The sequence below is a fragment of the Vipera berus genome (assembly GCF_964194415.1).
Source record: "Vipera berus genome assembly, chromosome: 2".
Taxonomy (NCBI): domain Eukaryota; kingdom Metazoa; phylum Chordata; class Lepidosauria; order Squamata; family Viperidae; genus Vipera; species Vipera berus.
The window spans coordinates 78,398,460-78,416,713 of record NC_138203.1 but is presented as its reverse complement, the minus strand read 5'-3'; the positions used below and the strand labels follow the sequence as shown (position 1 = coordinate 78,416,713).

The following is an 18,254-nucleotide window of genomic DNA, read 5'->3' as shown; positions in this document are numbered from 1 at the left end:
ACTAGCAGCTCCATTCAGGCATGTGGCATGCATGCTGGCACCGTGTGCATGTGTGAATGGCTGTGCCAGCGGCCCATTTGCACATGCGTGAATGAACCACACAAAACACCCGGGCTAGCAACGCATGGGCAAATGGGCTGCAGACACCTGCACCACACTAGCATCCCTATTCACGCCCGCTGCATGCACAAACGGGACTGTGGGCTCTAGCGCAAGTGGGGGGAATGCATGCCCATGTGTGTGTGTGTGTGTGTGTGCACCGGCCAGCTGTTTCCAGGGGACCCCTGGTCTAAAACATCTGGAAGGCACCCATCCCTATATTAAATCACATTATATTGAAAATGCTTGGATATAGCAAGGGTTGGTGTTTGTTTTATTAATGAACGTATCAGTGGAAGATACTAAAATATTAAATGGGTATTAGCTATTTAAATCAGTACCTTTTTATATGATACTTATGCTTTGGTAAAGATCAAGGTAGTTTATAAAGAAATATAAATGAAACTTAAATAGGAATAGTTTCTAATTACATAAGTAGATTCAAGACATTTAAAATTGCAAGTGATGTTTAATTAGGAGCTGTAGTGTCCTGGACTTGTTTCCATCAGCAAAGCTGTAGTAATACCACTGCTTGCGATTATGGATTTTTAAAATTTCTCTCGCCCTTCATCGTTGTTGTTGTTGTTGTTGTTATTCCTTCTGCATTTTGTCTTTATGACATTAAGAAGATGATATAAATATCTCCCTTATTTTTTCACAGTAAATATAGAATTGAGAAAGAGAAAGACTTAAACAGCTTCATTCAGTTGTTTCTAAATTGGTTGAACATTCTTACTCTGACACTGTAGTCAGAGTGAGTTTCGCATAGTGCTTTCTATATAACTGAAATAATTTGTGGTGTGTATGTATTGTAAGGGACGCGGTGGCTCAGTGGGTTAGGACGCTGAGCTTGTCGATCGGAAGGTCAGCAGTTTGGCGGGTCGAATCCCGAGTGCCGCGTAACAGAGTGAGCGCCTGTTACTCGTCCCAGCTTCTGCCAACCTAGCAGTTCGAAAGCACGTAAAAATGCAAGTAGAAAAATAGGGACCACTACGGTGGGAAGGTAACAGCGTTCCGTGCGCCTTTGGCGTCTAGTCATGCTGGCCACATGACCACGGAGATGTCCTCGGACAAGCGCTGGCTCTTCGGCTTTGAAACGGAGATGAGCACCGGCCCCTAGAGTCGGAAACGACTAGCACGCATGTGCGGGGGAACCTTTACCTTTTACCTTTATCATCTCCGTTTCATAGCTCATCTCCGTTTCATAGCCGAAGAGCCAGCGCTTGTCCGAGGACGTCTCCGTGGTCATGTGGCCGGCATGACTAGACGCCAAAGGCGCACGGAACGCTGTTACCTTCCCACCGTAGTGGTCCCTATTTGTCTACTTGCATTTTTACGTGCTTTCGAACTGCTAGGTGGGCAGAAGCTGGGACGAGTAACAGGCGCTCACTCTGTTACGCGGCACTCGGGATTCGACCCGCCAAACTGCCGACCTTCCGATCGACAAGTTCAGCATCCTAACCCACTGAGCCACCGCGTCCCTTCTTTTACCTTTATGTATTGTAAAAAAAATACCCTTAGCTTTCCCCCTTTTTACATGCATCTGATTTCTTTAAAACTTTAGGAAATGACAATGCAATATAATTGTATTTATTTATTTGGAAAAACTCCCAGGCAGAAATTGTCTAAATTACTTGGGTAGAGTAAAGGTTATGCTTTGGTAAGATATAAATAAGACTGATTTATTATGTCTTTTCATTACTTTACAACAATTTAAAAGAGACCACTCTTCTTGTCACAGATCCTAAATATATTTAGGTTAAAATAGACCATGATGAATGAAAGGAAAAATCAAAAGTTACATGAAATAAAAGCAATCAATCATTTTATATTACCTGAGAGAAATTCTAAATTAGAAAACCAATGATTTTAGTTCCAGAGAAGTGTTTTAAACATCTACTGATTCCTTTTAATATACTCAGAACCTTTAGGAATAAATATTCTTACAGGTACATACCCTGCTTCACAAAATTGAGGTTTGAAGAGATTTATTTTTTTCAGTTATGAAAGGTTTAATCTAGAGTGTTATTTGTTGTTGTTGTTAAGAGAAGCCATAATATAGACCGTATATAATTTATAATAATGACCATAAATTTAAGCAGCTTATATTGTTGGCAATTTTCTTTATAAATAGTCTATTTATAAATAATATAAATAAGAATTTAGTAGAAATTCCAGTAAGACAATTTATTGCTGGAATGTTTGCATTTCTCAAAAGGTTATAAATACAGCTTTAAAAGTATATATACTGAGAACCAGCATCAGCAATACATTTTAATTTACTGACTAAATTATTATTAAAAGAATTTAACTTAATATACTGATAATTATATAAGTCAAAGATACTATTAAAATCAGAAATCTGAACATTTTTCTATGGTTGTGGCTCTTAAACAATTGTTAAATTTAACTTTCAGTTTAACAAATATTTCTACATTGATATAGCACTTTCTAGATATTTAAATATTGACTGTATTATACACATTCCCTATACCCAGTATGAAATTGTGGCTAGAATGTAGTGGTCTTGGATTCAATAATTGCATTAAGAGTTTCCTCAAAAACAACTGATGATGATGATGAAGAAGAAGAAGTAATTATTCATGAATTGTACTTGAACAATAAAGGTGCTATATTTGGTTGCTATTTTTGTTATCAGATTATAGTTGATCAAGCGTGTGAATCTGCAGAATCTGCAAAAAATTCTATACTGAAATACAATGAAGTATTCCTTAACTTTTCTTGAGCACATCTCTGAAATAAATGTTGAAATGTAGGATAAAATCTATAGTAAAAGCTGATTAAGTTCAACAGGTTATTAGAAGAGACTATATGAATCTGAGTTGAACTGTGGAGTCCTTGGTGCTCTCTGAGTGTTTGCTTGTAGAGATTTCATTACCTGGTGATTTGACAAGTTTCCGCGTGCCCTTTTTATTCAGGAAATGAATTTTTAAAAAACCCTTTCTTTAGGATTTATAATAATAGTGAAGGTTAGATTTTTGAATCTTACAAAAAAGAAAAAGAAAAGAAACACTTAAGAAAACAAATAAGCCAAAATAAAATAATAGTTACAAATTATATTGAAAACATTAGCATTCTATGTATTAGTTTTATCTAATCATTCCAAAATTTGTACACCTTTAATATCTTTACACTGCTTAATATTATTTGGGTTAATATTATTTTATTGCTGCATGGAAATACATATTCTAGCATTATTTTCAGATATATTTTTGGCCTTTCCCAGGTTTTAAAATATATTCTAAAATAGAGAATTACTAATAATAGCTCTTTATTCATATTATGTAAGATCTTGAGTCTCAATATACATTTTCAGTTTTTTAAATTAATTAATTAGAAATAAGAATGAATTCCCTTGGTTAATTTGTTCAGGGCACATAAATGAAACAGAAAAGGTAGTTTCAAGTGTATCTTAAAATTTCAGGGTAATAAGCCTTCTTGCTTTAGGCAGCAAGTAAAAGACCCACAAATTTAAACAAACTTAAATTCAGGAAATGAGCTATCTGGCTGCTCGTATTGTGTGCCTTATCATAACTGGCAGCTTGGCGTAAAATCTGATCACATGACTGTCAAAAGAAGCATGTAAATGAATAAGAGGTCATCTTTTACCTACTCTTGTTGTAAAGGAAACACATTGAAAGGAAATTTCAGTCAAACAATGAGAATATGCAAATGTTTATAGATTCCCTCCAATCAACAAAAATAACCAACCCACTATTCTCTGTTATAACTAATTAATTTTTACAAATACTCACTTAAAGAATTATCCAGAGAGATGTGGAAGGAAACCAATTTTATTTAAATTATGAATATTAAATTATATGCATGTTTGAGGTAATCATTAATTTGTGATTAGAGCAAGTATTTTAAAACAGTAAGCAAGTATATGCAGGACCTTCAAAACTTGTTTTATAGTGCCATATCACCTTAGATGAACATTTTGCAAAATGAAAGCAGAATTGAAGGTATTTTAAAAAAAGTTGCTGGTATGATGGTGGGACTTTCTCCAATAATCAGCACCTGTTGCCCTAAAAACAATGTTATAATCAATTACTACCTTAGTTCAACCATACTATATATCTGTTCTGAACATAAGTAAATACATGCTTGATTGTTAAGGGCTATTTTCAGTTCCCTGAATCTTGTAGAAGTAACATATACAACAAATTGAGAAATATTTTCTTAGAATGTGGAAATAAATGCTTTATCCCTTCTGATTGAAAATGCACAGGATTAATGTGTAAAGCAGAAATCAAAATCTATTGACTACTTTTGAGTACACAATATTTGGGATTCAAGACTGGATCATTCTTAGTCAGCACTGCTCTTTTTGCAAAGTGAGTGGCAGTGTAATTCCTGTACTATTTTGATTACTATTATCTAAACAGTAGATAACGTAAGTGTTTTCTTTAACAACACTGAGGAATAATTGCTTCTATAGTTTAGCATAAGAATTTATGTGGAACATTCACAGATATTTTCATGGATCTTAACAAAGTGTATTACTTGCATGTTTGGGAGATTTCTGATTTGTAGATTCCATACTTAGCTTGGTATGATTTCATATTTAGCTTTCTAGTGTTATACAACTATAAACTTGAAGTCATGAAAACATAATTGATCTAGACTAGAGCTAATACAATATTAATTTGCAACAATGCATTTGTGTCCCACAAAGGCCGTTCAGGGCTGGAGACAGCATCTTCTGGGGTTAGTTCTTCTATATATGAAATTGACATTTTATAGTTGTACATGCCCAGTTCTTTGTGAAAAGTCAATCCTGTTAGGGAAGCCATTTTATTATTATTTCTACCACACATTTCCAAATATCCAGATGTATCTCTAGCCATCTTTTGATTTAAGGAAATGTTCAACAAAACTTGCATCCATTTTTTCTTTCCTATATCCTCAGTACAGTAGTCCTCAATGAGATGTATGTCCCCAAGGTGCTTTTCCAAAAAAGTACTGGACTTTCTTTGTTTTTTCCTTGAAAACACTTTACTTTCAAAAAGAGAAGCAAAACGTTTTCAAGAGAGAAAAACCCAAGAAATCCCAGTTCCCTTTTGGAAAAGCGCCTTGGGGAAAACCATGACCTAGATTAGAAGATTTGAGAATCTCCATAGACATGTAGACATCTAATATAAAAGAGGAAAAAATGGAAGCATACAATTTTTGTTTTGTGCATGAATTCCTTTGGGAGCTGCTGTTTGGCTTTTCAGCTGATAACATCACAGATAACTTAACAAAAGGAGAAGAGTCAGGTGTATAAAGTAGACCATATCTGGGAAGCCATATTCAGTTAGAAAAATAAACTGCAGTTTAGGTAGATGTGATAATTTGGTCGTATCCTAAGGCATAGAAATCGGTACTGGATTATCATATAAAGAAGTATAAATGAGCCTTGGTGGAGCAGTGGGCTAATGCCTCCTTAAGTAACACCAGCTGCCTGCAATTAGTGCAGGTTCGCATCCCACCAGGCTCAAGGTTGACTCAGCCTTCCATCCTTCCGAGGTAGGTAAAATGAGGACCCAGATTGTTGGGGGCAATTAAGCTGACTTTGTAATAATGCCTCTTGGGGTGTGTGTGAAAGCCCTAATAAGCAGGCATATACACAGAATGAAGGCTACTGCTAAGTTTGTAAAGCCGCCCTGAGTCTTCGGAGAAGGGCGGGATATAAATGGAATTAAAATAAAATAAAAAAAATAAGTAAGATGGTGAGTGTAAGAACACACAGAAATTCGTGGCCAGCAATATTAGCTGTGTGGTGCTGAAATGGCTTAAAGTTCTACCTCTGTTTATTTCCTATATGCTGATTAAAAAGTTGGTCCTCCAACACATGATCACCATTTTAAAGCTGACAGCATCAATAACGTAGTATGACTTATTTGCTGTACTTTGCAAGCAGCATATTGCTTGATATTTGTCTATATATGTTCAGTACAATTTTAATTTTTGAACTATGTTACAGTTCATATGGAAAGGTATCCCAATAACATTTAAACATGTGTTGTATGTACAATAAGTGTGAAATCAAGTCTTATTGTCTTTTACAAATGCCAAAAAAGTCAAATTCCTTTAGTAATATATTACTGTTTTTATTAAAGATTTTTAAAGAACAACTTTGCCAAAATATTTGTTCAAACCATTTTTTAGAACTCAAAACATCAGGAAACATGGTTTCAGTCTGCTCACTGATACAAGCTCCTCAATATTCTGGTTCTAGCTGTACTATCCTTCAGCAGGAGAGCAACTATTGTAAGCTTGTTTTGTAATTTAGCTCTCATGCTGGATTACAATTAACAAACTATAGTTTGCACACTCCATTCATGCCTTTGATTTTCTGTCAGTGTTTGCTTGCTTGCTTGCTTATTTGTTCAATTTCTGTCTTGCCTTCTGACTTGCAGGACATTCAAGGTGATTAATTCTACAATAACAGTGTTTATAAAAACTAAACACTATGATTGTAAACAAAATTAAAATCTATTACCCCAAGATAAACTATTTTCTTTCCAAAAGAACAAGAAAGTGTGATTAATATAAATGGAAAACATTGCAGCAGAAGTTAGACTTGACAAATTTCCAAGAGCTTCCCCACCCATTCACTCAACTTAAGTGGCTGCACACACCTTAAATCATGAAATAGAGATTTATTTATTCTTTTAAAAAAACTTAGTTGTGGGAAATGATATAAAAATGCACCTAGCATATCTATCAGCAACCAGACGTACTCTAAAAAATACCCCATTTTCTTTGCATAACTTCTGCGATTGTTACTGTACTTCAAATGTTTTTGTCTGCATGATTCCATGTTTACTTAGTTCCTAATCACTTTGAGATTTCATTTAACAGCAGAAGATATAGAAACATTTAAAATAAAGTAATAAATAATTATCTTTCTCTGTTGCTGAATTCTTCAGATAAAATCTAAGAAAACAGTTGTTAAAAAGCTGTGTTTCCATCTCTGAAGACTCAACAACAGGAAGCAGAGAAATGTAGTCACACTGGGTCAGGACAAGAATATAGTCTTCTGCTCAGCACATGTGTTTTTTCAGGAAAGAAGTGCAATAAATTGAGTTGCTATGAAAGTCACTGCTTAAACTAAAACATTGATCTTTTAGAGCCACTTAAATATTGTGGAGAGGGAAAGAAATGACATTTATATACAATTAATCATAATCATGTTATTGCATTTAATTCAGGGTGCTCTTCAGTGCATGATATATGTTATTTTATAGAGATTAAAATCTCTGTTTTCTTTAGATAAGGCTCATTTTATCGGATATAAATATAATCACTAGATCTTTAACAAAAAATGCTAATATCTAATAGACAATGGCTGAGTAGAGTTTTAAATGGGTAGTGTTTTTTTAAAAAAGAAGTATTCTGGAGATTTGGTTATCTGTAAAACATTTATTTCAGTTTACATGTAATGCATTTCTTTTTGTATTTAAAATCTATTAAATGCTATTGACTTGAATTAAGAACTAGGTTATTTTACCAGTGCATGTTAAGAGACACTGTATTGAGTAACACTAAAGTAATCAACCTCTATTACAAATGCCTCTTTCCTTCTTGAACAGTAATATAAGATCTTTGTGTAATTTTGGATCCTTTCCTATAAGTTGCATGTCATCTGTGTATCACCAAATGCATGCTTTCAAAGCTACTGATTTTTTTTTCTTTTTTTTTCCTGGAGATTGAATAATTTTAAGTGCTTTTTATTTTCTTTCTTTTAAAATTGAACATTAATAATTATTTTGTTTCCAGCTAAGTTTATAATATAATTAATTGCTAAATTCCAGTTGTTCTTTATGCTTGATTAATAGAAAAGCATATTCATATATCATTTTGTAAGTGTGTACAATTTTATTTTACACTGTAATAATTTAAAATTTATTTTTTAAAACTGTTTCCCCCCTCCCCCCACTACTACTACTTGGGATGTAAGGTTTGTGCCATATAAAATGCTAGTTTGCATGCATTCATTTAAATACTAAAAACTGTAGTACTGCTCGATCCATATCTGACTGCTAGGTTTCAATTGACAGCTGAGGATATGTGACTGGACCATGAATCAAAACGGCAGGCATTTATACCCCAGTGCCAATGAGGATACATTGGGAATTACTTGGCAAAGGTAAAATTTTAATTATTTCCACACCTAAACTATCTTGGGTTCTTCGTTATCTGTCTAAGTTGGCGTCCAGGATTAAATTTGTCAAATTTTAACTGTAAAATATTAACATCTTTTGGATTACATGTTTAGGTCAAATGAACATTACGGTTAAGCACTTAGGATGCCAAATACTGATACAATGTCAAATATAAAATGTGTGAAGAAAGCAACATAGCCAAAATAGATAGGTACTTTGAAGTTTGTCCATTTATATTATGTTTATATTACTTTATATTAAGAAGTGGTTTTAGGAATAAAATACATGACAAGAATGGGTGTCTGATATTAAGTAACACATAGAAATAATACCCAAAGGAATTATTTGAGAAATCACATGGGCAGGTTTTATGAATTTAGGAAATGTTCTCTGAGGTAAGCTAAAACTGTCTTATACTTAACTAGACTTAGCTAGTCTTCCTTTTCATAAAATTACTTTCATAGTAAGTAAAGTGAAACTGCTACTTTGAAATAGATACTGATATAAAAAGTTTAACATGCTAGTTGATATATGTAATTAAGTAATTCTGCATTTTTGCAGAATTGCTTCTAATTCAATTTGATAATGTCATGAAAAGGTATTATTTTCTCTTTCTTTCCTTTTTCCTTGAAATATCACTCCAGATAATTTCCCAAATACAAGAGTAAGTCATTGGAGAGTTTCAGGTGATGTAGTGAAACGGGATGAATATCTCCAAGATCCCCCAGGTGGAATCTTAGTGACATTCACTCTCTTTAGTGCACACACGCAACCACACATACATGGACAGACATATACAAACCAATTTTCTTTCTCATTTTATACTAAAAGCTGAAAAGTAAAAGTATGAAGTCCTTCTTATTCCTTTATCCTCTGCTACAGTTCTAGAAATTATCACTCATATTTAATGGCCTTTCTTGAATACAGGTAGTCCTCAACTTACGAGCACAATTGAGTCCAAAATGTCTGTTGCTAAGCAAGACAGTTGTTAAGTAAGTTTTGCCCCATTTCTTGCCACAGTTGTTAAGTGAATTGCTCCAGTTGTTAAGTTAGTAAGATGGGTTGTTAAGTGAAACTGGCTTCCCCATTGAATTACCTAGTCAGAAAGTTGTAAAAAGTGATCACATAACTCCAGGACATTGCAACCCTCATAAATACATACCAGTTGCCAAGGGTCCAAATTTTGATCACATGAATGCGGGGATGCTGCAGTGGTTGTAAATGTGAAAAACAGTGATAACTCACTTTTTTCAATGCTGTTGTAACTTCAAACAGTCACTAAACAAATATTTGTAAATCGAGGACTACTGTATCTGTATATAATTGGTTATTATTGCTAATTATTTTAAATCTGTACAGACTGGATTGTTTGGCTTACCTCAAATGTAAACAGAAAATAATCTCCATAGGTTCATTTCAACCAATAATCTCCATAGGTTCTTTTCAACTATGCTCAGTTTTGTTCAGAAAACCTCTTTAACGAAACATATTTCATAGCTACTCTTTAAACTGCCTCAAATGTCCATTTGTTCTCAGCAAAAATTTAACATATTTCTAATTTATATAGTTTTTGTTATGTTTGGTAGAGATTATGTTTGTTTTCATCATTACTGTCATAGTTAATATTTAATCCCCCAAAACACAGTTTTAGAAAAAAAATCTTGATTAAATATTCCATGTTTTGTAAATTGGTTCTTCAATTTATTGTAACTGACTTTGTATATACATACCTTCATGAGAAAGAATGTAAACCAAATGTGTTAAAATGTATTATGAATAGTACATGAACTATTAATAGGACTAGGTTCATGTTGGGATTTAAATCCATCATAGTGCCAATCTAAATGGAGAAAAGGCAGGAGTCAAGAGAAGTGTGATCATTTTTCCAATTCAGAATTGCCCTGTCTGAGTTAATTTAGTCTACAAGAAAGCGGGGGATTGGATTTGAAGGTGTCATGTCACTTTTGGTACAGATAGAAGCTAAGTTTTGAGAACGCAATTTTGAAAGGGCATTCTTCCATTCTTAATGGTATTTTCAGAGATGCTGTACAATGGGGACAGGAGAAAACCCAAGCTAGTGTTCAAAAGAGATATTCAGAACCCCACATTGAGTCCCTTGTCTTAGTGTGAATGAACAGCAGACCTTGATTCAAATTTTACTGGGTGATTTTGTCTAAAGTATCCTTAGATGAAAGGTTATTTTAGGCTAGGCCAGAGGCTGTAGGCAAACTAATGGTAATTTAGTTTTTATTCACAATATAATACTCTTGTGTAAATAATTTTTGGAATAGTGCCCAGACTGTTTCCTGGGATCCTCCTTTTTTGTCTCTAGCATTGTTACCATAAACTTACACTGAATATTAATTGTTTACTTATAAGCCCCTATTTTCCTTTTGTTTAAATAACTTTTATATTTTTTATAATCAGCTCCTAATTAGCCTTTACAGGGAAAATACTCTAAACATATTAAGCATTGCTCAAATACATTCAGAAATAGATTTTATTTCATTTTAGAATGGTTTAATTAAGATATAAATAAGTAAGAAAGACCAATACAGTTCCTGGATATTAGTTCTAATATAAATTCAAGCAGCATGCAGATACGTAAAATTTTAGGAATATCTATATGCTCTAAGTCTGGGGTAATTCGAATTGGAACTTAGTTTAAGAAAATCATTGAGAGAGTGTGTGTGTGTTTGTGTCTGTGTGTGTGTGTGTGTGTGTGTGTGTACACGTACAGAGAGGTTTTCAAGGGTTTTGATGGGAAGGTCAAAGCAGGGCAAATCATATCGCATCTTCACATCATTGGTCAAGTGATGTAAACTACATGCAATATTTCATTTGTGTCATTACATAATTTGTTTCATTTCTGTAACGTCATGATGTATGCTGTCATGGCTTCTATTCAAGCTGCAGTTTCTAATGTTTGGTATTACATAGAACTAAATATTTAGAAGTTGTTTATACAATGCACAACATGCAGTATTAGCCCTTATTTCATGCAGTAGCTTTATCTGATCCTGAGAGATCAAACAATTACTGCTGAATAAGGCCATAGTATTGAACTATTAGTGGTTGTGAACTTTCAAAGTTTTTGGCCAGATTTTTCAAAAATGTAAGATTAAGGCAATAATTATCAGATATTAGTAATTTGCGTTTTAAAAAAGGGATGCATTTATTTCTGTTTTATAAAGGGTTACCTTGAGCACCAATGTAAGTTTAATTTTGCTGTTCCCAGATCCTAACTTAACATTTCCTGCTTTCAGTCTGCCATCTTGGCAGAAAAGTACAAAACAATAGTTAGCTGATTCTTTGGGGTCAGAACCCTGAAATTCTTTTCTCCTCTATCCAAAGCAGGGAGGTGTCAAAATATATAACTTTTTGGAGCAGCTTTCCTTGCTCCCCTTCTGAGGAGCTGTTTGTTTTGTTGCTGTTAAGCAGGTACCTCGAGGACCACCTGCTGCCGGCGTCAACTTCCCTCCGCCCTGTGCGTTCCCACAGAGAGGGCCTCCTCAGGGTGCCCCCGGTCAGGGAATGTCGACTGGTGGCCCCCAGGGGGAGGGCCTTCTCTGTGGGCGCTCCGGCTCTATGGAACCAACTGCCGGTTGAGCTCCGGATGGCATCGGACCTTCGCTCCTTCCGGCGCGGTCTGAAGACCCATTTATTTGAACTAGCTGGTCTGGCCTGATGGGGGACGTTAGGGTTTTTTAATGGGTTTTTTATATTGTTATTGCATTTTTTAACTGGGCACTTGTTTAATTCCTTTTTAATTTTTGTATTTACTATTTATATATGCCCTGTTCACCGCCCTGAGTCCTTCGGGAGAAGGGCGGTATACAAATTTAATAAAAGTAAAGTAAGTAAGTAAAGGTAAAATGAGTTTGCGGTAGGGGAAAAACTGGGAACTTTATTTTAATGTTAGAACAGCCTTGCAGATTAAAGCTTCTAACTTAAATGTAAAATTTAAAAGAACAAAATCAGTACCAAGTAACCTCCTTTTTGTGTGTGTGTGTGTGTGTGTGTGTGTGTGTGTGTGTGTGTGTGTGTGTGTGTGTGTTTTCAAGTGATATAAATTACCTATTATATATCATAAGTTTGTGTGGACTAAAATGCAGACTCAGTTTTTACAAATAAGAATCATGGGAAGAAAATACTGACTGATAAAATCATTGGAGTACAGGAGGTAGCGGGGAAAGATTTCTGGTTTGTATCAGTTTGTCACTATCTCGGTTATAGTTTCACCCAGCTCTCTAATAAAGAAAGATGTGCAGAGAATTATGTTTCCTTTCCATTTAAGCAAACATCTTCTGAACACTTCCTAAGAAATTAATTGTATTCCAGCCAGACTTGCATGCTGCCATCCCACAGGAAATGGGTCAGCAATCCATTAAGATGCCATTAGATAATCTAATTTGGAACTTAATCTCTAAATTAACTATGCTCTATACTTGAAGCATACTTGAGAGGAAGAAAAAAAAGTTTGTTTGAATCGATAGGGAAGCTGAAGCGTGAAGAAGGCTGTTTGTTTTTTGTAGCTGCGGTCACGTCTCAAGCCGTCTGGTAACCAGGAGAAACCAGACATGATGTAATTCCAGATTGAACTTGAACTTCAGGGACTGAGAATAGGAAAACAATAGACCATAGGAATCAATAATGTCCATTTTCCACATGATTATGTTTGGCATTTTAAATTAACATTTATGGAAAAAGCAGCAAAACTACAATACGACCAGCGTGGGGTGCAGTGGGGAATCCACAAAGAAAAAGAAAGAAAACAATTTCTTTAGCTGTATTTTGTGAAACAAGAGATTTCAATAGAGTAAACTAGTTGTTTGTTCTGAGCACCCTTTTGTTCTCTTAGGTAGGATAAACTTAATCTTATGTTTCCTGTCACATGATTTTGGCACTGCTTTTAGGAAAGGAGGAGCATGTTTTGAAAGTGCTCTCAGCTGTGAAGTGGACTATTAACCCCTTGTGGATCACAAAATGTCTGTACTCAGTTTTAGTCTACGTAATGTCTTCAGCTATAAATAAGGGCAGATTTTCAGGAGATGTTTCTCTTAACATTTACCAAATAAAACAAATATATGGTAATGATTGGCTACCTCAGTGCCTGCAAAGTTGTATCAAGACCTGCTAAGCATCTTTTGTGAAGGAGTTTAGGAGAAGAAGAATAAATGCCTGTATGGTTTTATCTTTTAAGAAATAATTTCTGAAAGGATTGAGATGAAGCAAATTAAAAGTTTGTCAGGAAAAGAGATTGATATAATATAAAAACAAACTGTTTGACTGATCTCTCTTGTCCTGTATTTTAAAACAATGTGTCAGCATACATAAGAGCCATTTCCCCCCTTCCTAGTTTTTCAGTCACCAAGGCCACCAGAGGACATGGTGACAATATAGTGTTTCATTCAAAGAAATGCAGCATATGGAGGCCCTTTTAAAAGCAGTTTCAGGGCAGGGTAAGGAAAAAAGTAAAAGATAGATGAAGCCTTGTTCAACTTAGTGTACATATTTGATTGCTTTTTTGTAAAACAAAAAACACCAAACCACTATTCTGTGGAAGTTTGCAATTGAAATGCATAAATAGGAACTTAGGAGTAAGGATTTCAGGAGTTGAAGGAGGGGCAAGAGGAAGAGAGACAGAGAGAGATGCTGACTCACTTTCTGATTTGTTCTATCAAAAGTTAAAAATAAGTTCTGTTGGTATATCCTGTATACAGGATGAGGAACCAACAGATGTGGCAGCAGGAGGAACAGATAAGCTCTGAAATAATCATGAAATTTGACACTGAGTGTATTAATTATGCATATAAACAATTGATTCCAAGAACAGGATGTTTGTCACTTCGGTCTAGTTACTATATATTCAAGACACACTGCCGTTTCTGTCTATAATAATATCACATTCCATTCTTGATCTTTGGAACAGTTTCTTTAGCACCCTCTTAAATGTCCAGAATGTCTAAAATAGGCCATGATCATTTTCATCACTGACACAATAACATGCATCCAGAAAGTGTCATTTTATAAAACTAGTTGCTGGAGCAGTAGTTTGTCTTGCAAAGCAACCCTTTAGTTAGAGATTGAACTTGGCTTCCTTTGTAATTATACTGTAGTTGTTTTTTGGAAATGCTGCATGTGACATTGGTACAACCAGTACTGATAGCTTAATCTTTCTGTCTTACTAAATATATGTATATATAAAACTTAGATTAACCAGGCAACTTGGAATGTAAGAAAAGAACATGGTAACAAGTATGATATAAAGGTGAATAGTGGAATTCAAAAGAAGGTACTCTGATTTTCTGGAGTAGAGCTGATGAATAAATGCATGGAAGTAAAGACTCAGGTTTGAACGAAAAGGCTAAAATATAAGTTAGAAGGTATAAATTTGTCACATCTGGGTTGTTTGGGTGTGAATAAAAGTATGAACGGATAGATTTATAATAGATCCATATTAAGCTTTAGTGAATGGTGATAATAGTAGAATGAGGCGTGAGTTTGGGGGTGAACAGCACAACATTCTGAATGAATGTGATCTAGGAGAAAAAAATTATTGGATGACATAAACAAATGAGTGGGATTGGGCCCTTTGGAAGACCCCAAATGAATGAGAATGATGATTCGTGAGTATGAGGTTAGTTGAAATTATTTTTGTTTCAGATACACAGTTTAAGCATAAATCTATTCATACCTACTGATGGTAAATGAGTAATATAAACATACAATAGATTTGATTGTCATGTTTGAAAATGAAGTAAAGTGTAGAAGGATGATGGGAGGTTCACACTTAGTGAAAGTAAAACATATGTGGGAAGACAGATCCTTATGAAAATATAAGACATAATTCTCAATCAAATGAATAAAGAGTAGATACAAAAAAGTTATAGCTGTTTAAAACAGAACAAAAAGACTAGTGTCATAAATTACCACAAACGTGTGTTGGTAAAATATGAAAAAAAAAATCCATGGTTGAACAAAAAAGCGTAGAATGTTACTGCAAAAAGTGAGTGTAAGAGATACTATATGTTTTGTATAGAGAGAAAAAGAATGCAAAAATATTCAAGGGTATGAAGACTAAAATGAAGCGTTTGGCAGGGTGAATGGATTTAAAAATAAATGTAATGAAATGATTTGTGATGGAAAAGAATGTTGGAAGGAATATTTTAGAAGCTTCTATGGGAATAGTAAAAATATTTCAAAAAAGAGAATTGAAATGGATGCAAGTAGTGAAAAAAATGTTGAAAAGTAAATCATAAATTACTGTTAAATTTTTAAAAATGTTAAAATACAGATGTGGCTTGCTCATGGAGTCGGTATGGGATTCATTAATATGCGCATAAAAACTGCATCTTTGCCTGAGGATTGGAGAATGATTTCCTTCACAGAGAAGAAAGTAGTAATAGCAAGTAGTGAATGCAAGAAGTACAAGGAGTTATTTCCTTAAGTATTAATGGGAAGATGTTGGGATGTATGGTGAAGCTTATGCTAAACTGAAGGTGCTAGACCAGAGGTTTATTTTTCTTTATCGCTTTATTGACCATGTATATCGGTGTGAAAGTTTACTGTGTACAGTGAAAGTATATAATACAGCAAATAAGCTTGAATTTTGCAAGAATGTGGTTTAAAAGTTCACTGTTGAATGTGAAACAAATAGTATATGATAGAAGAATGTATGAAAAGAGATGAAATGTTTGGCAAATGGCTCAATATTATGCAGGCAATAAGAGAAATATGTGTAGTGTTGTCTATTGTTTAATAAAAGTATGAATAAATATGTAAAAATTAGTTCTGGCAGTAGAAGTGTTTTGAGAACTGAATGCCTCTGGACTTTTATTGGTGAATGAAAATTATTTGCAACGAATACTAGATTGTATGATAAGAAAAGTACAGATCTGAAAATGAATCAAAGTAATTGTGTTCTATAATGAAAATGGAGTGAATGAATAAAAGTTATATGTAAAGGGCAAAAACTAAAACAACCCAATGAACTAGTTATTTGGTAGAATGTTGATTAAAGTTGGACAAAAGATGGAGAAAATTAAGCCAAACTAAGTTGGTAGAATATATTCATTTGAAGAATGACTATTGAAAAAAGTAAAAATTGTTGCACATAAGAGCATGTTTCTGCTTACTCAATTTACTAGTTGGTTTATTTATTTGTATCCCACCTTTATTATCTTTAGAAATAACTCAAGACGGTGAACTTATCCAACACACCTTCCTCCTCCTGTTTTTCCCACAACACCAATCATGTGAGGTGGGTTGGGCTGAGAGAGAGTAACTAGCCCGAAGTCATTCATCTGGCTAAGGCATAGAGTAGTTTAGAAATGTGTTTGGTAAAATAATAAAAGATAAGGTCAAGGGTAAATGAGTGAAGAAGGAATGTGCACTATACGCAGAAAAATATTGGTACCAAAAGGTATGCTTAGATGGTTCTGTCTTATAGAGGAAAGGGTTGAATTGTAAAATAAAAATATTGTTATTGGTTGCAGAGTTAGCTAGATGTTTAGACTAGACATGGCATTTTTGTCTATCGAATTTTTCTCAAGGATCTGAGAGGCAGATGTTGTTTCCTATATTAAAGATATTGTTGCTGGATGTAAGCTGTTCAAAAATGAAACTGCTACTTTTTGCAATTGACTTAATAGTGATTTGTCAGTACTGATGGCATTCAAGTAGTGCTCCAGATGTTTTGTGATTGCACCTAATGCACTATTACTATTGGTAGTATCTTTGCTTTCTTTTGCTATAGTTGTTCTACTTCTGTTTGCAGGTTTTTTTTATTTTGGGAATTTTTTCCAATTCTTTCTCTTCTGTTCTGCTGTCTCCAGATATTGCAATGTCCACTTTCCATATTTTTTGTCTTTCTTACTGGTATCACCAATTGTTAAGTGTGGGGTGTTGTGTTGCAGATGTTTGCCTGCTGGAATTCTAAAATCCCAGACACTTTTATCTTCTTCATTTTTATTACTTGGTCTATTTTGTAGTCCCACCAGTTTTTGAATACAGGTAAGTGGTATTTCTTGCAAATATTCCAATGCACCATTGTTACTACTTTGTTATGCCTTTATTTTTCATCAGTACATGTGATTTCCTTACAGTGGCTGACTAAGTGGTCTACTGTTTCTTCAGCTTCTTTCCATAAACAGCATTTGCCAATTGTTGCTGTCTTCTCAATTCTGGCTTTACATTTGTCTTATTACATACATAGGTCTTATTATCTACTTTGCCTGGGGTTTTTAATGTACTGGCCATGTAATACTTGTGAGTTGCCATGTCTTTTTTTTTAGTCTTTATTTGATCTTTCTTATAGGACATTTTGGTCTCTCCCCAATTCAGTAAGTCCACCAGGTATACTAGCTTTAATGCATCTTCTTCGCTATCCTTCATATATTCTTCCAATACCTCTTTTTCTTCTTCAACCATCTTGGTGTACTTGCAACATTCCATGCCCATCTATGCTTCTTAGTAAATTGACAGATATTGAGTCTGTCAACATCACTGGGTGGATGAAGGGAATGATTCAATGATTTCTTCTGGTCTTCATATTCAGGGCTTCTATTTCATCTTGAGTACAGGTCAAAATCTCAGCTGTGTACCTTATAACTGATATATCCAGGTGTTAATTGACTTGATGATATTTCTTCCACTGAGTTTGAATTTAAGATCTTCTTCACTTGCTTATTTATTCACTTCTAACCTTCATCTAGACTTCAGTGCACTTGATGTTGTCAGCCTGATGGATGCCTAGGTATTTGTATTGATCTTCTTCATCCAGATTTGTGATGTTATTTCCATAGGGCAGCTTGATTCCTTCAGTTTTCACCATTTTCCTCTGTTAGTGGTAAAGATGGTACATTTTTCTAGTCCATATTCTTTTGTACTATCTTGGCTATAAACGGACAGCTAATCCATTTCAGGTGGTGTTTTTCCATATAGTTTCAGATCATCCATGTAAAGGAGATGGTATAGCCT

The 18,254-nt window shown here is 34.4% G+C and overlaps 1 protein-coding gene across 6 annotated transcripts in view; it reads left to right on the top strand.

The window, feature by feature from the left end:
• NFIB (nuclear factor I B) overlaps positions 1 to 18,254 on the top strand; it is a 204,375-nt gene that overhangs the window by 174,312 nt on the left and 11,809 nt on the right. For 3 of the 6 annotated variants that reach the window (XM_081318238.1, XM_081318237.1, XM_081318240.1), the window contains one exon: positions 8,169 to 8,257. The exons of 2 other annotated variants lie outside the window; for them this stretch is intronic. In XM_081318238.1, the coding sequence (XP_081174364.1) occupies positions 8,169 to 8,257 (89 nt within the window). Of the gene's footprint in view, positions 1 to 8,154; positions 8,258 to 18,254 lie in introns of all 6 variants that reach the window. One more of the 6 variants, XR_014025195.1, reaches the window with a different exon arrangement.